At 36.9% G+C, this 25,092-nt stretch overlaps 1 protein-coding gene across 2 annotated transcripts in view; it reads left to right on the top strand.

Annotated features, from left to right (window-relative positions):
- LOC113058651 (FRAS1-related extracellular matrix protein 2-like) overlaps positions 1–22,103 on the top strand; it is a 54,118-nt gene extending 32,015 nt beyond the window's left edge. The window contains exons 5-24 of one of the 2 annotated variants that reach the window (XR_003278018.1): positions 1,634–1,759; positions 1,928–2,179; positions 6,738–6,887; positions 8,302–8,511; positions 8,646–8,843; positions 9,008–9,172; positions 9,472–9,630; positions 10,471–10,601; positions 10,757–10,912; positions 11,345–11,648; positions 12,116–12,247; positions 12,380–12,711; positions 13,973–14,165; positions 14,637–14,741; positions 16,168–16,295; positions 16,764–16,898; positions 17,947–18,073; positions 18,191–18,378; positions 19,423–19,564; positions 19,642–19,780. Coding sequence is in view for 1 of the 2 variants with exons in the window: in XM_026226755.1 (XP_026082540.1) it covers positions 1,634–1,759; positions 1,928–2,179; positions 6,738–6,887; positions 8,302–8,511; positions 8,646–8,843; positions 9,008–9,172; positions 9,472–9,630; positions 10,471–10,601; positions 10,757–10,912; positions 11,345–11,648; positions 12,116–12,247; positions 12,380–12,711; positions 13,973–14,165; positions 14,637–14,741; positions 16,168–16,295; positions 16,764–16,898; positions 17,947–18,073; positions 18,191–18,378; positions 19,418–19,564; positions 19,642–20,112 (3,809 nt within the window). In the remaining variant the exon portion in view is untranslated. Of the gene's footprint in view, positions 1–1,633; positions 1,760–1,927; positions 2,180–6,737; positions 6,888–8,301; positions 8,512–8,645; positions 8,844–9,007; positions 9,173–9,471; positions 9,631–10,470; positions 10,602–10,756; positions 10,913–11,344; positions 11,649–12,115; positions 12,248–12,379; positions 12,712–13,972; positions 14,166–14,636; positions 14,742–16,167; positions 16,296–16,763; positions 16,899–17,946; positions 18,074–18,190; positions 18,379–19,417; positions 19,565–19,641 lie in introns of both variants that reach the window. The other variant, XM_026226755.1, reaches the window with a different exon arrangement.
- Positions 22,104–25,092: the final 2,989 nt, after the last annotated feature.

Below are 25,092 nucleotides of genomic sequence, written 5' to 3'. Positions count from 1 at the left end.
GAAATTGTTAAAAATAAGAGGGACTGGCAGTGGCAGCTGAAAAGGAGAGATTTTGATTTCTTTCTTTTTTTTATATAACTTGCAATGATGAAACATTGATAATGTGTATTAACACAGTAAAATAGATCAATGTTTACTTTAATGGTACATTAATAAAATAAGAAATATTATATTTTCATTATACTTCATATTCAATGTGATCATTTGTGTTTGAGACAAATAGTCCAAACAACCAAAGGTAAGCCAGAAAATGTGGAGGAGTGTGGGTGTGGGCGGAAATCACAGCTGTCACCCTTCAGTACATTGTGATCATAGCATAATATCCCCTGAATAACATCCTTGTGCCTCCTCATCAAAACTCAGCAGCCAAGCCTCTGAAGTTGTGGAAGGATTCACGGCTGATTTAGCAGGAGCAGTCCATTGGTTCTCAGATCTGACTGAATGAACACTTTCTCCACGGATCTTACACATAATAAGATGGAAAAACGTACACCTGATTTCCCAAAATTCTTGTGCGCTCTTTTGCTGCTATTACTCTTTCACACAAAAATTATGAAAGAACTTTACTATTACATTTTTCTTTTTTCTGTATTTGAATATTAACAGGTTGTTGTGGATATTGTATCATAGCATAAGTTGATGGTAAATATATGTGCATGAATTATTTTTTAAATCACTTGTATATTGGTGTATGTGACTTTTTACAAAGCATTATATTTAATACAGTATATCAATGCATATATTTAATACAGTATATATAACGTCGCTCTAGCAAAATCTCCTTTGTAAGCCACATTCATCAGAGATCCATTCATTCTTCTCATTTTTTTTTATTCAGTGCTTACTGAAGAGGATATCATTACATAGTCTATTTGAGCTGGAGTGGAGAGATCGATGGAAAGGCATATAACTCCGCAGTCATTGCGGGCTCATATGACATTTATCAGTTATAGAGATAAGCCTGTGTTTTTCCTTTGCACAAGGACATAAAAAACAACTCAATGCCACAGTCTGAAAGGTTAAATCTCATTTAATAATCTTCTGCCTCTGAGTGCAAAGGAAGCTCCATGCAGATTTGAACAAGGCATATTTTCAGATAGAAAATCCACATAGCCGTGTCCTTAGAGAGCTGCTCACCCATATATTGTCTCAATAGTGCCTGAAAATCAAGTCTTAAATAGATAAAAAGCATTAATTTATTTGAAATGGTGACCATGAAGCTGGCAAAAGTTTTGAACCCACAGATACTGACAAATAGTATTAACTTTCATTCTGTCTTAAGTGTTTTCTACTAGGATTCTTGTGTTTTTAGTCAATCCCAACTCATCTGATAAAGGTTTTTATATCTCTCGCACTATATAACATCAGTGGTTAAGGATTTTTGTTAACGTGAAACTTGGGTCCGTCAAATTGTTATACAGTTCTTTTGACAGCAACAGTGTGAGATCAGTCCCACATTGAACACAGTAACAGTACTTAAGTTAAACATGTATTTTTAAAAGGTTAGAAACTTCGAGGACTAAAATATCAAGCAGAACTTCAGATCTGACTCCTCACACAAATGATGTTTTCAGTCATGCTCTTCTTTCTTTGTCTAAAGTTTTATTTTACATTCATTTATATTTTGTCCTAGAATCCACAGTGTTCATCCCCTTGTCTACATATTCGATTGAGGAAGATATTGGAGAACTTCTGATTCCTGTGCGGAGATCTGGAGATGTCAGTCAAGAGCTTATGGTTGTCTGCTTCACACAACAAGGTGAGTTATGAAGCTTAACTTAAAGGCATTTCCATTCCTTACTAACTCTGTAGATTTCTAACTACATTTTGAAACTTTTAAGTGCCGTTTATCTCTGACTAAACCTGTGAGATTCAGTTTGAATGCTCAAAACTTCCTCTAATCTTCCCTTTATCCTCATCCGTGTAGGTACAGCCAAGGGCACAGTTCCCACCACGGTGCTTTCTTATTCTGACTACATTTCTCGACCTGAGGAACACCACAGCATGCTGCGTTTCGATAAAGGGGAGACGGAGAAGCATTGTCGTGTAGTCGTCATTGATGATTCACTCTACGAGCCAGAGGAAATTTTTAATGTCACCCTCAGCATGCCCATGGGCGGCCGTCTGGGTCAGGAGTTCCCCACCACCAGAGTCACTATCCTGTCTGATGCGGATGATGGTAAGCTGCTTCACTGTGCTGGATGCATTAGACTTGTTTAGCATGCATGCTTTTTATATTTAAGTTTTGTAATGTTTCACCAAGAGAGCAAGTGTATTTTGAGTTTGATGATCTGAGGCTTTAAAAAAATCATGCAAATTATGCAGTGGGATTCAGTTCTGCTGTACATCTAATTACAAATATAATTAATACGTTTACGACAGTAGCAGGACTTTGTGTGTGGGACAGTTTTAGATCTGCACACCGAAGACTGAAGACTTCTTAATCTTAGAATATTTATGAGCTCTCTAAAGTTTTTCTTAGGCAGGTATTCTTGCAGGCTAAGAGATGGATGAAAACAGTTGTTTTGACAGGTACTTCCATTCGAGGCAGCAGCCTGGGAAGTTGTCGGAGGCTTTGTTTAAACACAGTCCGATCTAAGCGATCTAACTCAAAAATCTGAAGGCAAGATCACACTGAATGTTTAATCTAAATTCATAGGATTTATTGAACACCACAGCAAACCCTGAATCTGTTTTCCAGCCATAATTCATGAAGTATAGAAGCAAAGAATGGTGCAGTCTCACCTTAAAGTGGAGAGAATGGATTATTTTGTCTGTAGAGAGATAGCTATTATTCCAGTATGGGGTTTTGGATTTCTTTCTTGCTTTTTGTGCTCGAAAGACCCACCTGAACTGAAGTGAAGTTTAGCTTGAAAAAAATGTTTTGTAGGAAAATGTTGATTTTATTATCATTATTTGAAAATGAAAAATTGTATTGAATATTTTTGTTTTTTAATGTTTTTAATTAATGTAGGCCAAATAATGATTAATTACATTTTAAATTAAAATTCTTCTAATAAAATTACAATACATTTTAAATTAAAATCATCCACACGCCTGCATGTTGCTCAAACTATTTATTTTTCATACAAATTTAATAGATTTTAATAGACTTTTATTATAATACGTATAATAGCTATGTTTGAAGAACAAAAATTAATATGGGATTCAAGCAACATTATAAAGTTTAGATCATATGTTTTGTTTTTAGGGGAACTGTCCCTTAAAAAAAAGATAATTACTAATGACTCGATTAGCATATTTCAAACCTTAGTGCTTTTCTGAGTGAATCTTTTCAGAAAATAGTAGTTTTTATGATAAACAAATCATAACATAACCAGTCATGTATCAAGTTTGATTTGATATAGTGTGACTTTAAATGTGCACCAAAATCAGGGCTATCCATTGTGAAGCTGAAAGCTGTCCTCAGCGTGTGCATGTCTCTGGGTGCACATATGCATCTATGCCACGGAAAGCACCTTATCGCTCATCTTTAGGCGTAGTTTCAGGTGCTGTTCTCTATCATATTTCCCCACAGCGCCTCTTTGTTCAGCAACACCTCCAGGCCTCCCCTTCTCTCACAGCTGCCTGGTTATCTCCAGAGAACGATGCTCATCCTGCACAGACAGGGTAGACTGGAAGTAAAAGATCCAACAAAACCGCTGATTTTTTCACTTCTACCTACATGAAACTCACATGGGAAGAAAGAACCCCTCAAGTTTGTGGGAGATCTGAAATGCATTTGCATTTACGCACACACACGTACAAACCAGAAGAAAAATCTTTGGCAAATTCAATTTACTCAGTTTGCTTTTGATTTGTAACCACGTTTGAGCTAATTTGGTTTTATACAAGCAAATCTTTCATTAAAAATCCCATGAAAAACAAAACATTGGGGAAATCAGATGATGGACACCTTATGGATTGAAGCTCTCCTATCTCTGGACAATTGAATCGTGGATTCAGTCACCTGCAAGCGCCATGGTTGGGCATTATGAACGAAATAATTTTGAAATAAGAAATCCATTTCCCTGTCTTTTGATTACGTTTACTTTGGCTTTTTCCACCAGGAGGTTTCATTACAGTGAGCTGAAATGAGGTGAGAGGAAGCTGTGCATTAATGTTTTCTGGGTCCATCCTTGTGAAAGGTTTGCTGGCTGAAGTTACTGGGAATAGCAGCTTTTGACCAAAGTGGTCAAACATGCATTGAAGTAAAATAGCACTAATAAGTGCGTGTCAGAGCGTACTATAATGTGCAGACCAGATCATTCAAATTTTGGAAAGATAATGCATCAGGGTAGCAGCCTGCAGTTCCTTTAAAAGAAAGAAAACCCTCAGTAGTCCAAGTTTAGCCCACAAGCACCATGGCAGCCTGCCACATGGGTAACCTAATCCATTCAGTGAAGCACCTGAGTTTGGGTTTGGGTCGTGTAGGAGCCAATGGTTTGCTTTTCAGTTAATGGACTGTGGTGCTTTGAAGCTCACTGTTTGTCCCTTTTATATATGAACCTTTTCTGATTGTGGGAGCAGCGAGACACACACCATAGCACACCCACACAACAAGCCAAACCAAAGCGCTCATTTGATATCACCTTCCGATCGCCCACAGTACTTTATGTCTCTGCAGGGACAAGGGCTGGCAGTGCCAAGGCACATCATGCAATTATATTTAATCTGTCTCCAAGACCTAGATAAAGCTAGAGACAACTGCCTCTCTGTTTTTCTGAAGTGTGCACTTTATAATGGGATATTCACCACATGAACAATTTAGTCTTATTTTCGCCCTTGGACTCGATCCTCTTGGCAGTGCCTAAAGCTATATTTGCCCCTTGAGAGCTTTAACACAACTTCACAAGAACGTTACATGCATTTTATTGGAGATAAAAACACATCACCATTTTTTGTGAGTTTAAGTTTAGACTTTGATCATTAATGAAAGTTAGTAATTTAGTAGTGTGAGAACATTAAATAGGAATCATAAAACTCAATATTATTACTATTGCGCGTTCTTAGACAACAGTAATCATTGTCACAAATAGAAGTGTACCATTTTCACTTCCGTTCACAGGTTTGGGGTTGGTACGATTTTATTATTATTATTATTTATTTTTTTTATGTTTCTGAAGGATGTCTTTCAAAATAAATGTTTGTATTTCAGTATATTTTAAGATGTCATTTATTGCTTTGTCAGATATTTATGAATTTCCATTTTCCTTCAGAAATCATTTTAGCGTGCTGATTTGGAGCTCAAAAAAACATTTTTTTAATGTTTTTTAATGGGTTCATAATGTAAGAGTTAGAACTTGAATAACCCTTCAGTGGCAGCTAAAATCATTCAATAATGGGGCCTAACAAAAGCTCAAGTGGTTCCATTTTTTAGCTTTTTAATGGAAAATATTGAAAAGATAACAAACCCATCAACGAACACCTTGCATGACCTCATCATTGCATTCCACCCTAATGCATTCACAGTTCAGTGATGGGTTTGGGGTAAACATGGAACTCTCTGTTTTTATATTATCACATTGCCTGTGAGGCCTCCATGCCACACAAGAATAAAACAAGAGGAAGAGAGTTTCAACAAACATAATGTTTATTTTGCTTAGGCTTAGATGCGCTTCCTACCGTGGACGTATAGCAGCTTAAACTCCCTCAGCACCCTCAATGTCTTGACTTCAGTCAGATTCAGTACATGACACGGAGTCTTCCAAGAAAACACATTTGGAAGCTGAGGGTGACATAGACCTTTCAGCAGCAGATAAGGTGTTAGCGAGCTATCAACAAGGATTTGTCACTGGAATCTAAGTCAGATAAAGTGTTAATTGTAGACAGACAGGTCTATGCTAACCCGTTCAGCTCCACATCCCCTGTACCTTCTGTTAAAGCCACCTCAGATGGTTAAAGAGACAGTTCACCCAAAAATTGCAATTCTGTCATCATTTACGCACTCAATGTCATTCCGAACTTGTATGACTTTCTTTCTTCTGTGGAACACATAAATTTTATACAGACAAAAAAAAAATATCCAGACAAATGTATGATATCCATGTTGTTTTGGACTCCACAGACAGTGATTTACACTGAAAAAAATGTTTTAAATATTTCCTTTTGTGTTAAAACTAGTCTAATCTAAGTATCATTGATAACATACATGGGTCATTCCTGGTATGCAGTAACATTTTGGCTTCATAAGTGTTGAAAAAAAAGTTAAAAAAGTTTTTGTTTTTTGCATTCTACCAAAATAGTGACATGTTTAACTATTAGGAATGAATATTGGTCAAGCTCGGGGATTCAAAAAATAATAATTATGGGTAGATTGTTCAAACAATGGCCATGAAAATATTCCACCCTGTTAGGGACATATACTGTAGATAGTTATCAAAACATTTTAATAATGTAAATGTTAAACAATAATAAGCTTTTGTTGGATAGTATATGTCCCTTATACCATCTTATTATTATTATTATTAAAAAACAATAAAAAAAAACAATTATTGTTGTGCCAATTTTTTGCCAATAGGGTTGTAAATAATAATAAAAAATTGCTCAAAAACATATATATGCTGTTAGTGCTCCTCACCTCACAAAATAAGACAGAAGTAAATATATATATTTTTTTTAACATTTATTTCATCTAACAGCATTTATTTTTCATATTTAGTTTTAGTTAACTATACCCTGGCTTTGGCATTAATAGTTTGGTGATCAAACTTACATATGTCTTTACTATCCAACAGCACCAGTGTTTTACTTCGGAGAAACTGAGCACCATGTGGATGAGAGTGATGGTTATGTGGAAGTCCGGGTTTTGAGAACAGGAAGTGACCTTTCCAAAACCGGAACTGTCACAGTAAGGTCTCGAAAAACTGAGCCTGTTTCTGCCGAAGGTATGTATCAGACAGATTGCATCTGTCAGTTCCTAGTATTACATGTGCAGACACATTCAGGTAGAATATAGAATAGAATAGAAAATATAATTTGTTAAGATTGTCTAACTTGTATTTCAAGAAATCTACACCTTGAGACGTGATATGTTGCCGCAGGCCCCGCAGGCTTCAACATTAGACAGAACCAGACAACAAGAGCACATCCTATGACTTACTGACAAGATCTAAACACTGATTAGGTTTTGAGTGCCTCTATCTAACATGATCTACAAATACCAACGTTGTAAAAACATCCACATGTACAGTTTATTGAACACACCTGTCTTGTCTTGACACAATTTAGTCATTGAGTCAGACGATCAACTGTCTGGTTCACATTGTAGCTCACTCTGCCCAGGAACAGTCCAGTTGTGTTTAACCACAGTTCATTTTTATTCATCGAGTCAGTGAATTCAAATCAGTGTCACCAAAATAATAGGCCTGCGTATAACTAAGTGGCAGCTCATTCAAACAATGGCACACACAAAAAGAAAAAGAGAAAAAAAATCCTTGTTGACAATTTCAGTTTGTTCACTAAAAAATAAACATTATTTGTGAAGGTTAAAACTAATTTTAAAATTTAATCAAATTAAAGTTGATTAAAACTAGAAACATCGATTGGCAAAATAAGTTTTATTCCATTTTTATTATTATTTTACAAATAATAATTGAATTTATTAGACAATAACAGAAATAAATGCATAACAAGATGCCATCACTGTGACAATTATACATTAATTTACACACTTATTTCACTGGGAAGCTGTGGCCTAGTGGTTAGAGAATTGGACTCACAATCGAAGGGTTGTGAGTTCGAGTCTTGGGCCGGCAGGAATTGTGGGTGGGGGGAGTGCATGTACAGTGTTCTCTCCACCCTCAGTACCACGACTTAGGTGCCCTTGAGCAAGGCATCGAACCCCCAACTGCTCCCTGGGTGCCACAGCATACATGGCTTCCCACTGCTCTGTGTGTGTGTGTCACCATATTTGGCTGAATGTCATGTCACTTACTAGTTAATATATTCATTTTAAATAAGATAACATCTTTCAAATTGCAGTAATACATTATGCCATTTCTGCTACAAATTTCAATGCATTTAATGACTTAGGAAATAGAAGTAAACTCACCTACTGTATTTGATAATTATAACTAAACTAATCATCTGTAAAGCAAGTCAGAAATATAAAGTCTAACCACAAAAGAGTTCTCTCAAAAAGTTAGTCAGTCCTGTGCTTGAGAGAGAAACAGAGTCAGCGAGAGAGATTTATTTTCTCTCTGTTCATTTACCTATGACAGTAATTTATTATTGTGCCATTGATGCCTGTGGAATATTTTCTTCATTAAATTACTAATATTATGTAAACTTTTAACACAGCTGGTGTGGACTATGTTGGGATCAGTACGAAGCTAGACTTCTCCCCAGGTGTCAGCATGCAGACGTTCAAGGTTACAATCCTGGATGACCAGGGACAGCCGGTGCTGGAGGGGCCAGAGAAGTTTGAGCTGGTTCTCCGCATGCCCATGAACGGCATATTGGGTGAACCAGGAAAAGCTACAATCTACATCAACGACTCCATCTCAGATTGTGAGTGATCTTACACTAAACCTTAAAAGGGCTAAATCAAGTATAAAAGTGTAATCTTATTGACACAAACAGTGAGACTGGTTAAAAAGATTTGGGTTTGAATGTAAGACTTTTTTTTTTTTTTTTGCTTTTAGTGCCCAAGGTGCAATTCCGAGATCCTACGTACACAGTTAATGAGAATGATGGACAGATTTCTGCTCTTGTGTACCGGAGTGGAGACCTGAGCTACAGATCCAGTGTGCGGTGTTACAGCCGTCAAGGCTCGGCCCAAGTCATGATGGACTTCAACGAGAGGCCAAACACAGACGTCTCCACCATTGTCTTTTTACCAGGTATTATTTTGGTCGTATTATTATTATGAGTTTTTGTCTCAATAAAAGACGTTTTTTTTTCTGAAGGAAGTCCATTTATTTTTTCTAAGTAAATGTTTCCCAATTCGAAGCGTAGACCGTTTTATGCATATTGAACAACAGCTCCCTATTGATTGCTTGTGTAGGAGAGGGGGAGAAGCCTTGTGTCCTCATCCTCGTGGATGACACCAAACATGAGGAAGACGAGGAGCTGAGTTTGGTGCTGGGAAGCCCCAGGAGTGAGTCTCCATTTGGGGCCTCTATAGGGGCTCAGAATGAGACACTCATCAAGATAAAGGATGATGCTGACAGTAAGACATTTATCTCCCACTTTCTCACATTTCTGTACCTGTTTGTGTTCACTTGCCATTGCTGTTATCTGTCAGAGTCCTAGAAAGTACATTTTTAATTGGCCTAAGATCAGAAAAAAAGTTGATATTAAAGGTGTATAGATGATTAAGAGGAAAAAAGTGCTTTACAAAATAGTATGATCTGGACTAGAAGGTACACAACTCTTTTTTTGATCATCAGTCTGTGTAAGGTGATTGGACGATAGTGATATTTTGGTGCTGACATGCATCTCTCCCTTCCCATGATCCTCTTTACCCAGAGGCCATTATCAGGTTTGGAGCAACCAAGTTCAGTGTCAGTGAACCCAGTGAGTCTGGGCAAATCTGGACAGGAGACACATCTAAAGTGTCTGTGGTGCGGGTCCACACAAAGGATGGCTCAGCTTCCTCTGGAGAAGATTACCTTCCCATCTCTGAAGGTGGGTTCAAACACAACTTCATAGCATGGTTTTGTTAGACAGCTAAGGACATTCCCAGAGCATATTTTACACTATAATCATCACTTTTAACTGTTGCTCAAAGAACAAGCTCATTTTAGGACCATTTATTATTATTATTTTTATTATTATTATTATTTGTGATTATTTTCATACAATAAAACATTTCCCATCGGCATTCAAAGTATTGTTATACAAAAGAATAAGAGTAAGTAGATAGACAAGAATATATTCAAAAGAATAAGATAGATTGAAAATATAATTTTCATTACTGTAACAAATGTTGCGAGTATTATTATCATAATTGTTTTTGTGTTATATTTAACTAATTTACGTTAATTTAAATATAAAAAATACTATGAATAGTTATTTACTTTCCATTTACTTTATGCAGATATACCTTTATGTATATTTGTATAATTGTTATTTTCATAATTTATGCTGATTTTAATAATAAAAAACAATTATTGTTATTATTTTTCTTTACTTTAATGCTGTTAAAAATTACTGCATTACGATAATGAGAATTAATTAATTATATATATATATATTTATATATATATATATGATAATGGCTTTAATTTTACAAAAATAATGTTACAATGTAAAAATCCTGATGGTCCTAAAATAAACATTTATTTCCTTTCTTTTTAATTTGGGAGAAAATCATAAGCTGGACATGTTTTTGTGAAATACACTTTTACATATGTGTGGTCCCTCATTGGTTATTTATCAGACTTATCACAAAAAGGCATTGTAATGTACAGTACATATAAAACATGACCAGAATCAAATATGAAAATGACCATTTCCCACCTGCAGATGTGGAGTTTAAAGAAGGAGAGACTGAGCACATTGTGGAAGTGGAAATTCTGTACGATGGTGTGCAAGAGATGAGAGAGGCCTTCACTGTCCACCTCAAACCTGATGAGAAGATGGTAGCAGAGATTCAGGTACTCCAAAATATGGGGATGGAGGAAGTATTTACTAAAAACCTGTTTGAGTATAATCTGGCTGTGCTGTATCAGTAGTGTTATACTGGTTTTTATCCAATTACCAATGAGAGATTCAGACTGTGTTCAGTATTGCTTATTTTCCAAATCTTCAGGTAACCAAAGCCATCATTTACATTGAAGAGACGAACAGTATGGCCGATGTGACCTTTCCTGCCGTGCCAGTAGTGGTGTCTCTGTTGCACTACGATGATACAAGCAGCACTAGAGAAATTCAGCCAGTCGCAGGATATCCTGTAGTCTGTGTCACGGTAGGTTCCCTACATAGAGTTCTGTTCCTGTGGCTCAGGGGTAGAGCATTGCCTTAGCAGTGCAAAAGGTTGTGAGTTCAATTCCCAAGGGAACACACATACTGATAAAAATGTTTTTAATTTATAGCGTGAATGCACTGTAAGTCACTTTTGATAAAAGCGTCTGCTAAATGCATTAATGTTAATGTAAATAGAGAAAGAATGAGTGTAAATTGAGAATTTGGACACATTAAATGAACTTGCTTAACAAAAATAAAACAACAATAGTTCAGATTGGAATGCATTTAAAAAAATAAACGAAATATAAAATAAACAATTTAAAAAATATATATTTTTATTAAATAAAGATATGTAAAACTGTTTATTTAAACCTTATATGATTTGTATTTATTAATTATATGAATTATCTATTTATTTATATATTTATTTTAGTCATGCAACCCCAAGTATCCTGACTTTGACCGGACGGGTTCCATCTGTGTTGCTGAGCACATCAATAACACCCTGACCCGGTACCGCTGGCTGGTCAGCGCCCCGACAGGACCTGACGGGGTGACCAGCCCCATGAAGGAAGTGGAATTTGACACCTTCTTCACTTCCTCCAAAACGATCACATTAGACTCAGTGTATTTCCAGGCAGGCTCGCGTGTGCAGTGTGCAGCCCGGGCTGTCAACTCTAATGGGGATGAAGGCCTGGAGCTCACCAGCCCCATAGTCTCCATCAGCCAGGAAGAGGGTGAGTTAGAATTAACACTAATATAAGACTTCTTGGCACATAAATGAGATGAAAAGAAGAGTAGTCGGCTTTTTTTCTTAGAGTGCTACATCATTTGGTCCTGATAAGAATCCATATCGTCTTCTTGCTATGCTATTTTTCAGGCTGTTATCATTTTCAGAGTCACTTTTTTTTTTGCAGTAATCTGTAGGATAATATCTAAAAGCTTTTTTTTCTCTCTCTTCAGTTTATACTTATAATGTAAAAGTTCTCTTGTACCAAACAAATAATTTTACTGTCATTTACACCCAATAATCTGATCCACTTATTTCCCAATTGATGTCTAGTGTTTTTTCAGTTTAAATATCCTATTTCACTCAGAAATTGGACTGTAAACATTGGTTCACGCTGACTTAACTGTGGTTTTCCTAATGATGTGGCTCCTTTCAACGGATGCTATTTTTATTTTATTTTTATTTTGTCATCAGGAATGTGTCAGCCTCGTGTTGTTGGCACAGTTGGAGCTGAGCCTTTCTCTGCCAGGCTGCGCTACACTGGAGCAGAAGATCCAGACCACCCAAACCTCATTAAACTGACTGTTACCATGCCACATATTGATGGTCAGTGCAAATGCACACCAATTCTACCACAGTGAAAGGCAGATTTGGCTGCATAAAAACTATTAATTGTTAAACTGTTCACTTTTTGTGTCAAATCAGATGCATAAATAATTTTCCTCATTCCCTTGATAGGAATGTTACCTGTAGTGTCCACTCGGGCACTCTCAAACTTTGAGCTGACCCTGAGTCCAGATGGCACACGTGTAGGAAACCATCGCTGCTCTAACCTGCTGGACTACACAGAGGTGCGGACGCGATACGGCTTCATCACAGACACCACCCGTAATCCAGATGCCATTGGTGGGACGCCACCCTACCAGTACAGCACGGGTCTCAGGGGCCAAAACACCCTACGATTCTACCGAAACCTGCACCTGGAGGCATGCTTGTGGGAGTTTGTGAGCTACTATGACATGTCTGAACTGCTCAGTGATTGTGGAGGGACCATTGGGACGGATGGACAGGTGAGAAAAGAAACGCAAACTATTTTTTTTATAATGACATAACAGCAAAGTTTACCAAATAGGAAAAATCATATAGTACAGTTGTTTTTAGTTGTAATAATGTTTAGAATGCAGCAAATCAGCAATTATGAATGATTTTGTATGCTCTTGTGACAACTGTCAGCTTGCATTACAGGAATAAATGGCACTTATGATCAAATAGAAAGATATTTTAAATTGAAAAAAATCACAACATTACCATTTTTACTGTATTTTTATCAAATAAATGCAGCCTTAGTGAGTTCTTTAAAAACATTGAAAATCTTACTGACCCCAACTTTTGAACAGAAGTACCTTTAAAACATTTTTTGCCCTTAAAAGGGGCTAACGTCCTTATTTTGTTTCAATGTCAGTATAGGAATTGATTCAATCGTTTTAAAGTTTAAACTCCTGCACTTGATATGTATATGGATTCCCAGCCTTTGCCAAATATACACAAAAGGAAAGACTTTTTTCACAGTTGTGTGAGATCACATGAATCCATTATACTGTAGCTGACTTTATGCAGCTCTAGTCCACCCTTTTAGCAGCTAACTTTTTGTCTTTCGCCCAGAAGTCAAAACTGACCTTTAGATCATAAAAAGCGTCTTGGTTTTTCTGTCTTCCCCTTTAAACAGCTAGCTAGAAGACTGTAACCCTTTAAACAAGCTTTAGACCATGGTTTACATACATGCCTGTTTGAGAGAGTTGTTTGTTTTCACCATGGACACATGCTGTGTTGGTTTACTCTGCTGTTAATGTGGACTAGTGTCATTAAACAGAGACTGATGGGTGTACAGGCCACATTCAACTTCAAGTTGATCAGTGAAGTTATCCAAAACATTTTTCTGGAGAGTTACCAGATAGCAGTTAAAGTCAAAGTCAGCAGTCATTTTTAGCACATTGCATGGCAATGGATAAAAACTTAAGTTAATTCAAGATTTTTGGATTTTTGGGAAACTATTAAAAGTTTTTAGGAATACCACTAAATTTAGTGATTCAATTCAATCCATTAATGATAATTGTTTAGGATAAACTGAGGGAATGCAGAGTTTAAAGCAAGAGTAACAGCACCATCTTCTGGTGAGACGTTTATATACTCATTCCAGATACATACAGTATGTTTAAATCTTTTTTTTTTTTTACCCAATTAACAATTAAATTGGTAACCAAAGTATGTGTAATAATCATGAGGTTAAATATCAAGCTACTACTAAAGTATTGCCCTTTCTGTCTTGTGTAGGTGCTGAACCTGGTGCAGTCTTACGTGACCCTGCGTGTGCCCTTGCACGTGTCATATGTCTTCCACTCACCCGTCGGTGCTGGTGGTTGGCAGCACTTTGACCTGCAGTCTGAGCTGCGTCTCACTTTTGTTTACGATACTGCAATCTTGTGGAGAGATGGCATTGGTAGTCCACCGGAGGCTGAATTACAAGGCAAGGTGGCATGTTTTTACTTATTAACTTATTATTATCTGAATGAATAACAGTTTAATAAATCTTGCAATATTTTTGGACTACTTTAAATAATTTTTACATAGTACTTACACCACTTTTCACAAGTTTGAGGTCAGTAAAAAAACAACAACAAAAAAAAAACATTTTGTGGTGAACTTCTTATGTCGACAAAGGCTGCTTTTATTTGATCAGAAATACAGTACAAAAATAATATTATGAAATATTTTTTGCTGCTTTCTATTGTAATATATTTTAAAATGTAATTAATTTCTGTGATGGCAACACTGAATTGTCAGTCTTCAATGTCTTATGATCCTTAGAAATCCCTTTACTGTAAAAAAATTTTTGATCAATTGAATGCATCCTTGTTAAGTAAAACTATTCATTTCTTAAACAATATTACTGACAATAGTGTCTATGAATTTTTTTCATTTTGTGGATTTATTTTAGGTGCCCTCTATCCTACAAGCATGCGCATTAACGACCAAGGCCGTTTGGTCGTCAACTTCCGTACAGAAGCACGGTTTCGGGGACTCTTTGTAACTGAACATTCAGGTGTGTTATTAAACCTATTAAATGTACTAACTAGTAAGAGATAATGTACATCCAGTCGGTTGTTATTTCAGAATAAACCCCGACAGGGTGATCAGGACCCCGCAAATTGGAGGGGTCTTGTATCAGCCTGAAGGGGTTTATTTTGAGATAACTACCAGCTGGATCAGAATAAGACTCAGAATCAGAATGAGCTTTATTGCCAGGTATGTTTACACATACAAGGAAATTGTTTTCGTGACAGAAGCTCCGCAGTACAACAGAATGACAGCAACAGAAAAAAAACACATAATAAAAGAATAAAAAATACAAAAAAAATAAGTAGGTAGGAATGACAATATACAAATTGAAAATTGTAGGCAGTTATGTATGTACAGGTAAATTATGTGCAAAGATTTAAGTGTACACTAAGTATGTGTGTTAGATAAATAAGTGTATGTGTATATAAATATAAAGTGTAGTGTGTTCCACAGTTATTATCAATTGTTCATAAGATGGATTGCCTGAGGGAAGAAATCGTTCCTGTGTCTGGTCGTTCTGGTGCTCAGTGCTCTGTAGCGTCGACCAGATGGCAACAGTTCAAAGAGGGAGTGTGCTGGATGTGAGGGATCCAGAGTCATTTTGCCAGCCCTTTTGCTCACTCTGGATAAATACAGTTCTTGAATAGAATGGAGGGTTGAACCGATGATTCGCTCAGCAGTCCGGACTACCCTCTGTAGTCTTCTGAGGTTAGATTCAGAAGCTGAGCTGAACCAGACAGTTACTGAAGTGCAGAGGATGGATTCAATGCAGTACAATGTTTACTGCATCGTCCACTGACCTGTTTGCTCTGTAGGCAAACTGAAGAGGATCCAGTAATGTCATTCAGGTGGGCCAGCACCAGTTTTTCAAATGACTTCATGACTACAGACGTTAAAGCCACAGGCCTGTAGTCATTAATCCTGTAATTCGTGGCTTGTTTACTGCAAACACATAGGAGCTTCATCACTGTGTCTGTCACACGACTCGGTTCCCCTTTCGGCTTGAACTAAGGGTAAAACTAAGGAAATTATTAACTGTCTTTACATTTATTTTGAAAGATGAAGCTCACGATTATGGAAAGGGGTGTTACATGTCCGACAAGTGCTTGCAGTTTTCGGCCAATCACAATGCACTGGATTAATTATGCATGAATTTAATGTGTGCAAAAAATAAAATAAACGTATAACGTATTTTGCTAATGTTATTTTTAAATGTATTAATAATGCTAATTATAATGCTCTGACATTTTTATATTATTAATTAAATATGTATTATTTATTATTATTATAATTTTTTTATTGAAATATTTTCTTATGAAATTTGCCCATTTTAAGCAATTTTTTTAATCAGTTATGTATTGTGGTCTTACTTGTGTTCAAAAAGAATAATAACATTTGTGTCCACACAGCCTCCCCCATGACTTCCACGGTCATCTGTGCGGACCATCCCGGGCTGACCTTTAACCTTAGCTTGGTGAGGAGTGAGCCGACATACAACCAGCCAATCCAGCAGTGGACCTTCATCTCTGACTTTGCTGTAAGTATTTAGGGTGTCTGACGGTGCGATTTGTCTTTGTTCAAAACAAAATCTGCTCTGAATATCTGACCCTGGACCACAAAACCCCTCCAGAGTCAGTTTTGTGAAATTGAGATTTATATATCATCTGAAAGCTGAATGAATAAGCTTTACATTGATGTATGGTTTGTTTGCAATCTGGAATCTGAGGGTGCAAAAAAAATCTAAATATTAAGAAAAGCGCCAAATTAAGTTCTTAGCTAAGCATATTACTAATCAAAATATCTTCATGGAACATGATCTTTACTTAATATCCTAATGTTTTTTGGCATTAAAGAAAAATAATTTTGACCCATGCAATGTATTTTTGGCTATTGCTACAAATATACCCCAGCGACTTGTTTTGTTGTCACATTTGAAATTAAATTTTGTCATTATTGGGTACCTTTACTGTCTCTTCTGATTCAGTTAGTGTTGACTTTCCTGTAGGTGAGGGATTACTCAGGAATGTACACGATTAAACTGGTCCCCTGCACTGCTTCTCCCGATACTGAGTACAGCTTCCGTCCTGTGTGCCACCCCAGAGAGCCAATTACCTTTGATCTGGACATACGCTTCCAACAGGTCATTACTGAAGCACAAGCACTCAAGGGGTCACAGCAAAGGCTGATAGCTGGGCTCAGGGCTTTCCTATGTGTCTGTCAGGTACACTGTGAGTTACAGGAGTCATCTTACATACCTCTTTGCAAAGCCTGCATCACAGGTTTACAAAACAGTCCACTCCGAAATATGGAAAAACAGTTCAGTCTGGCATGATCATTCACCTTGTTAAAAAACCTTGAAAAAAAAAAAAAAAAAAAAAATAATAATAATATATATATATTATTATTATTATTGTTGTTTTTATTTATTAAACAGACCTACATGATAGTCCACTTCCAGGAACAGCATCTCTTTGGCTACGTGATAGACCACACATTTTTCTCATGAAATTAAATCATGCAAATCTTATTATTCTAATTGTTTGGCAAAATAGTATCTTTAATCTGTTTTATATTGTAATATGTTTAAAATTTTAATTTATTCCTGTGATGCAAAGCTGAATTTTGCGCATCATTACTCCAGTGTCACATGATCCTTCGGAAATCTTCTAATATGCTGATTTGGTGCTTAAGAAACATTTCTTATTATCATCATTGTTGAAAACAGCAATGCTGCTTAATTCTGGAAATAGTTTTCAGGATTATTTGATTGATAGAAAGAACAGCATTTATTTGGAATATATATAATTTGTCATTACTATCACTTTTGTTCAATTTAATGCAATCTTGCTGAATACAAAATATTAATTTCTTAAAATGAATTAATACTGAACCCAAACATTTGAACAGTCGTTTTTTTTTTTATTCGTTTTAATATTATAATTGATTATAAATTCTATAAATTCTAAATCTTTTTTTTTACTTTAATGTTGACTGAATATATTTGTACTGCTACACTTGCAAACTAAATTGTAAAATTAAGATTATATAATAAATATTATTAATATAATACAATTTGCTAAATATGACCCCTTCAAAAGCTACTAAACCTAATTGTTAGCTTGAAGACAGATGAGAAAATCTAACGTATACCAGTGTTATAAAAGTAATGTGTTTGTTGTTGATTTTAGGTGAGTGATCCAGTGTCCACAGAGTTCAGTCTTAACAAACAGATGCTCCTGCTTTCAAAGAAAACTCTCTGGTTGTCAGACGGCTCCATGGGCTTTGGTCAGGAGAATGATACAGCTTTCTCCAAGGGTAAAATGTTACAAACAGTGCTTCATTCTTATGTATTTTACTTCTGTGGCTTAGATAAATATTTGTAGTATTTGCAGTATGACACCTCTCCTTCTTTATGGTTGTTGCATTCTTTAGGAGATGTCATCTATGGCCGTGTTATGGTGGATCCTGTTCAGAATCTTGGAGACTCATTCATCTGTAACATTGAGAAGGTGTTCCTGTGCACAGGGGCAGATGGATACATCCCAAAATACAACCCTGACAACTTTGAGTATGGCTGCCTAGCTGATTCACCATCTCTTTTGTACCAATTCAAGATCATTGTAAGTGTGAACACGGTTTCATACTACCCAAACCAAAAATAAAAAGAGTTGCCATTTTAGATTAGATATCCAATATTACGGATTAATTTTTTTTTTGTCATTTTAACGTCTCGAGTTACTCATGCAACCATGGTTGTGCAAGAGAGAAATCTTGCTGTGTCCTCAAGCAGACACTTGGAGGACTGCCAACAGCAAGTGTGAGAGGGAACCTGCCAAACACATCACCAACTTAGTGCAACGCAGAGTACTTGGAAAAAAGCCTACATCACAAGGGAGAGGCCAGCAGCGAGACTCGAATCGCAAGACACAGACACTTGTTCGTCATCCCCAGAGGAAAGGGACAAATGCTGAGCTTTCTCATTGGAAGTTCTCACGAGAGCATTAAGAGTCCTTGAGTGTGTGCGCTCCTCAGCAAGACACATCATGCATAGATCAGGTGTGTCCTCGGCTGTCAGAAACCACTGATGCGGACGCATTTCTAAAACGATCACATATCTTGATTTCTCTACAATGCCTTCACACGCTCTGTCAAACAATTGGCTCCTAAAGGCTTCAAAAGTTGGTGACGTGTTTGGCAGATGTCCTCTTATACTTCCGGGTTTCTGCCTGTAACATCAGGAGCTACGTGAGCCAGTTGTTTCACATGTGCTTTAGACCCCGGTCCTGCTGGCTGCAGTCCCCAAAGTGTCCCCTAAAAGGGGAACTATAATAACCCTGGTCTAAACAGTTGTAAAAATGTTTATTAATGTAAATTAAATTTAAAGTTTTCTTACATAAAAAAAATCATATTGACTAGCTAATATCCAGATCCAGCGGATTATCATTAGTATACTATTATAGTGTTTATTAATATTTAAAATTTTTGCTTTTATATTTTACATTTTACATTGTAGTAATTTATTATATTTTTGCCATTTAAAATGTTAAAACCTTCTTTATGTCAAGTAGGTCCAGTTGTTTCTTTCTCCTTTTTTGCCTTTGTGCTGCACTCAGGATCATTAGACATTATTATGTCATTTTGAGCTCTCCTGCTTTTCAGGACAGAGCTCAGCCAGAAACTCAGGTGAGAACATTTGGCAGCATTGGTTTCAATGCTTTCCTCGCTGTAGATGATCCTCAGGCGCTGCCGCTTGTGAGGCAGCCGGGCTCTGATGGCTTTAGGCTGGACTCCACAGCTTTGTTTCAGGTAAGAGGAACATAACTGCTGCCATATTAAGAAACAATGCAATAATGTTCTGATACTAACACTATAACTCTATCCAGGTGTCGGCAGGCAGAGAGTGGTACATTCACACCATTTACACCGTCCGGTCCAGAGACTATGCTAACCGAGGCATCGGGAAAAGGAGCCTTGAATATCATTCTGTAACACATGGTCACTCGATTTCCAAAAGTTCAACTAACCGCGTTCCAGATTTGGCTCAGGATATTGGCATAGACAATAATCGCGGCACAAATATGTTACACATAGCCCTTAACCGCAGTGCTCAGAAACATCCCAACCTTCACAAGGAATCCCAGGCAGAGGGGATCGTTCCTAGAGAACTGAATCAAAGGGACTCCAGTGACGATCAGCTTGTCGTGATCATAGGAATCTTGGTAGGTCTTCTCTTTACCATCCTCGTCATTCTGGTGGCACGATCTAAGAATGTCACTGAGTCCCCCAAAGGCTCCAGCAGCACAGAGCCCATGATGATACAAGGCCTCCATATCAACAACAACTCAGAGGTTTGATTTCCCAACAGTGGATGCTTTTATTTAAATCACTGTTTAGTTGCAAGTGCCTCTTGTTCATTTGCTCAGGCACGCAGACACATACAGTATTGACTCGGAGTGGTTAAGTTCTACATCTCCTCTGGATTTTGTCGGTCCGAGAGTGTACTTGAATTTCAGAAGCACTTCTGCCATCACTGCTTTAATAACTGAAATCTGAATCTTTTGCAGAGAGAATCAGTTGTACTACTGTTACAACTGTTTGATGGCATTGATATCCATCCAAAGTTTTATTTTATATCCAAAGGTACAAGATGAAAGAACGGTATAATGGGAAAGAAGTCACTGGTCATTTTTATTGGCTCATCATTATGGTTGATATTAAGGTTGAACAAATCAAAGTGTAGTCTATACTGGGTGGGTGATCCATCCATTATCCATCATTTTTGTATGTTTTTTTCATCACTATTGTTTCTACTTTACAAATGAAATGTACTGTGATACAATAACTTCAATAACATTAACTAGGATTTTTGCTTCGATCAAGCTTCGGTAAGAATGAAATTGTTTCAGTATTGGCTAAAGAAAAGCACATTAGTATTATTTTTCGGTATTTTATGTATTTATGGTCACAATCAAGTTTGCATGGTTTCCTTTTTCTTTATCTACACTTACTGTGTAAAAAATGTATTATAGTGAGTTATAAGTCAGATAAAAGGATCAAATGATTTTTGCCATGTAAAATTTTATTGGCATTTCACAATCAACGGTTGCTTGATTTTTTCAGCGACTTTTGTACCTGAATGCAATGCTGATTAGCATGATATCAAACAACATGAATGAGATAAAAGTGAGTTTTTCTTTGAGATGCCTCAACACAAAACAAACTACTGATTTATTTGTTAAACAAAGCGACCGTTGCATTTTCTTCTCATTATTATTGTTATTATATAATTCAGTGCATGACATAAGAGCTATACATTTCCTATAAACGACCAGAATTATTCGGAACGATTTAGAACGGTACAAGCTATTTTATTATCAAATACGGGATGATTCCCTATTTTAAGGGACGGGTGGGGCAACCCTACCCAGCGGAGACTCTTGGTTCATGCCGTAAGGTAAACTAACAAAACGATGATTTCCATGTGAACACCGTATTTACTGCCTTAATCTGGCCACAACGAAACTTTAATGGTGCATATTGCTGGAGATGGAGGTCAGATGGAGTTAAAAAGGCTAGCAAGAATAATCTTTTTTCATAACCAAATCAACAGCTAAAATACCTTTGTCGTTCTCTTAAAATATCTAAATGTTTGTTTACTTTGCCACTGTTTAATGTGACCCCCCCCCCCCCTCCCCCCCATGGAAGGTGTAACTTCCATAAAACTAACATTGCTTATTTGGAATTTATCCTTAGACGAGCTGACCGGAAGCCCAGTGTCCATTCTCGCATCTGCAGCTGTCATTTTCCTGCAGGGGAAAAAATGTCCCTGTTTTGTTTTTAACCTTTTTATCCACAAACGATGTTCCCACTGGACAAATGTTGGAAGTTCATTCATACTCCCTGAGACAGGATAGCGCAGATGTGCCTAAAAATGTTCAACCACCCATTGTAGCAACAAAATGCCATCTTTCCCTGTAGAGACCTGTTGTGTGAATTATCAGTTTTTGCAATTAGTATATAGTTTGTTTTCAGTTTACTTATTTTATTAAAATAAAGATGTTTACTAAACTCTTGCTGTAAGGTTTCTGTGGCTCAGTGATTAGAGCACTTTGTTAAGTGTGCAAAAGGTTGCAAGTTCAATTCCCAGAGAACACGCTGATATGTATAGCCTGAATACATTGTAAGTCGCCTGTCTGACAAATAGCAAAAATTAAATGTTAAACCATTGTATACTATTTGTATTCTATTGTAACTACACTCCAGTCAGCTCACAGTAATGTGATTGTGAGATAAAATTTACTACACTGGCTCTCACATTGGGGCTTGTGGATTACCAGGTAAAAATATATAGAAAATGTGAACAAAAGGAGTATAGATGGTTTATTTAGAGAACATATATGGTTTATTTACAATATATTACAATAAGCATTTGTTGATGCTACTGGACAATTCTCTTTAAATTCAACATATGTAATTATATATGACTATTATATAACATTTTTGGAATTTAACCGTGTTATGCTTGTTCAGAGATTGTTTGTATCTTAAATACATAGAACACTATTATAACTCCTCTTACAGTATCCCTGCCTAGTTTTACTTACCGAGACTCGATAAACCTTGTCCCTCATGCTGCCCCTTACAATACGGGTAAGTAAACCAGCATCTAAGATGCACTGTTTTACATGTCCAGATTTATAGTTGTCTCCTCGATCTATGGTTTTTCTATTGTGTAAGAAAAAGGACATAATAATGGATATTGATACAGCCATAGTATCCTGAAATAAATAAATATATAAAATTCTCATGAAAAAGTGGATAAGTGCATACACAGCGCAGATCATATTGAGCGAGCGTGTTTTTTAAATAAAGTTTGAGTCAGCTTGATGATGACGTCGATCCGCGACCATGGTGTATAGTCTACCGTTAGCATTTTATATCTGACAGCTTTATTTAGGCTTTAAAATTTATACATTTTGGAGTAATTTGTAAAGATTATCTTGATAGACAAAACCTGTAAGGGTCATAACTCTTTGTTGAACACAGAACTTATTGCGATTTTCCAAAAGTCTATGGGCAAAATGCATGGCTTTTCGATCGAGGGAACCCATGCACCGCTAACTTCGGGTTGTCCTACAAAGTGACGTCATAACTTCGGCACTCTATTAAAGGGTAACTACACCCATGGTCAGAGCCTCGACTTTACAGAAAACAAACCTAAAGTCGCGTATAATAAGCGGACTTGGCAACAATGCTCCTTACTCACTGCAGTGATTTTGACGGAACAAGATGGTTTTATAATGCCAAGGGCGTGGTGAGCTGGAAACTGCTTACATCACCTGCCCGCTCTCTCTCGTGAAGCCGTGAGGTGACTAAAACTGCAATTCATCGACTCGCCACTTGAGGCTGGCTGCAAAAGGGAGTCAGTCCCATAGACTCTCCATGTTAAAATGCCCCACTTCACAGCAGAAAAAAAAAACATTTTACAGCCTGGTGCAAAAAGTTATTTTGGTCTAAATAGCTCATTTTGCCCTTCATGACAGCTGTGAAGGGGATGGATTTTTTTATAACTCATCCGTTTAAATTATATTAAGACTTAAAGTTCTGCATAATTAAGGGCGTGGCCACTTGGGTGACAGGTGGATTGCCACTGCTGACATTGCCATCGTCCTTGGTGGGCATGGCTTCAGCAACTAGCTCCCGCCTTTTTGCCCATTTTTGATTGTCCAGGAGAGTCACACGTTGACACGGTGCCAAGATGGCGATGGCCCGCTCTGCACATTTTAAGCATAGTCAGTAAAAGAAATGGACACAGCGACCCCATTGGAGGAACCTGCCTGACAATTGTAAGACTTCTAATAGCTGTGCCAAGAGAAATCTGAATCACCCACCGAATCTTGCAGAGAAGGCAAGCGTGAACAGGAGCAAATTTTGTAAGTATTCTGATTAATCATCTCCCTTGACTTTATGCCTCCATGTCCCCCCGATAGCCTCATAGACATTAAAAGATTACCTGCGAGCTTTTCCTCCTGTCCATACGCTATTTTCTCCACTGTGGGACAGAGAGTTGCATGTTATGACGGAATCGTTAGCCTATTTTTTTTACAAAAACTGCTTCTACGGGGCCATAACGTAAGATACAAGGTAATGGAGCTTTTTATACATTTTCGTGTTTCTTTAGAAATAATGAATGGACAAATGGAGTCTTTTAAACGCCTCAGATGTAAAGTTATTCGCTGTCAAAGTGACGCCAAAATGAATGGGAGTCAATGGAATGCTAACAGCAGGTGGCGGTCCACTAGCCAATGGCTGCGCTCAGGAGTGCTTCAATAAAATCTGAAACCCTTCCCTCCTGACTTTAAGCTTCAAAAACAGACTTCAGGAATCTACGGGTGACATCACAGACACTACGTCCATGTTTTTATACAGTCTATTGTTTTTACACCATATATTGTAGAATTAAAACATTTTATACTCAAATGTCAAAAAAGTTATTCGAATCAATGAACAGCACTAATAAAGCCCCATTCTTACAGATCATTCAAGGGATAGTTGACCCAAAAATGAAAATTATGTCATTAATAAGCTGTTCGAATCGAATGATTCGTTCACAAACCGGATATGAAAAACTGCTTTGTTTTGAACTGTCCTACAACAGACACGGAAGAGAAGACAATGCTGAATAAAGTCGTAGTTTTTGCTATTTTTGGACCAAAATGTTTTTACGATGCTTCAAAAAATTCTAACTGGCCCTCTGATGTCACATGGACTACTTTGATGATGTTTTTCTTACCTTTCTGGACATGGACAGTATACTTTACACACAGCTTCAATGGCGGGACTAAGAGCTCTCGGACTAAATCCAAAATATCTTAAACTGTGTTCCAAAAAAAAACAGAGGTCTTATGGGTTTGGAACAACATGAGGGTAAGTTATTAATTACATAATTTAGCAAATTGTGTGAACTAACCCTTTAACTAAAAAAAAGTTTGTTTAGGGTTTAGTTACTCTTTAATCTCAGATTCATAAATCTCATATATTATGCCCATAGCTATATAATTCTGTGTAAAAAAAAGAAAAAAAAGAAAGGCATAAACATGACACATGTCTGCCTGGAAGTTAACATTAACATGCATGCAGGAATGTGGCTGGCAGGTTTTACTCCCATTTGACAAACAAAAGGGAAAATTCTTCCTGTCTTGTCTGTATTCAGAGTGGAACTGAAAACAAAATTCCAACCTGACGTGCTTTACCAGTTTCCTGTGTGCTTAACGCAGATATATGCAGGATGTGACATTTTTTTGCTCAATGAATCAAAAGTTAAGAAGTTAAAT

This window comes from Carassius auratus, chromosome 40 (genome assembly GCF_003368295.1).
Source record: "Carassius auratus strain Wakin chromosome 40, ASM336829v1, whole genome shotgun sequence".
NCBI lineage: Eukaryota > Metazoa > Chordata > Actinopteri > Cypriniformes > Cyprinidae > Carassius > Carassius auratus.
The sequence above is the reverse complement of the archived record's forward strand: the minus strand, read 5'-3'. Positions and strand labels throughout refer to the sequence as shown.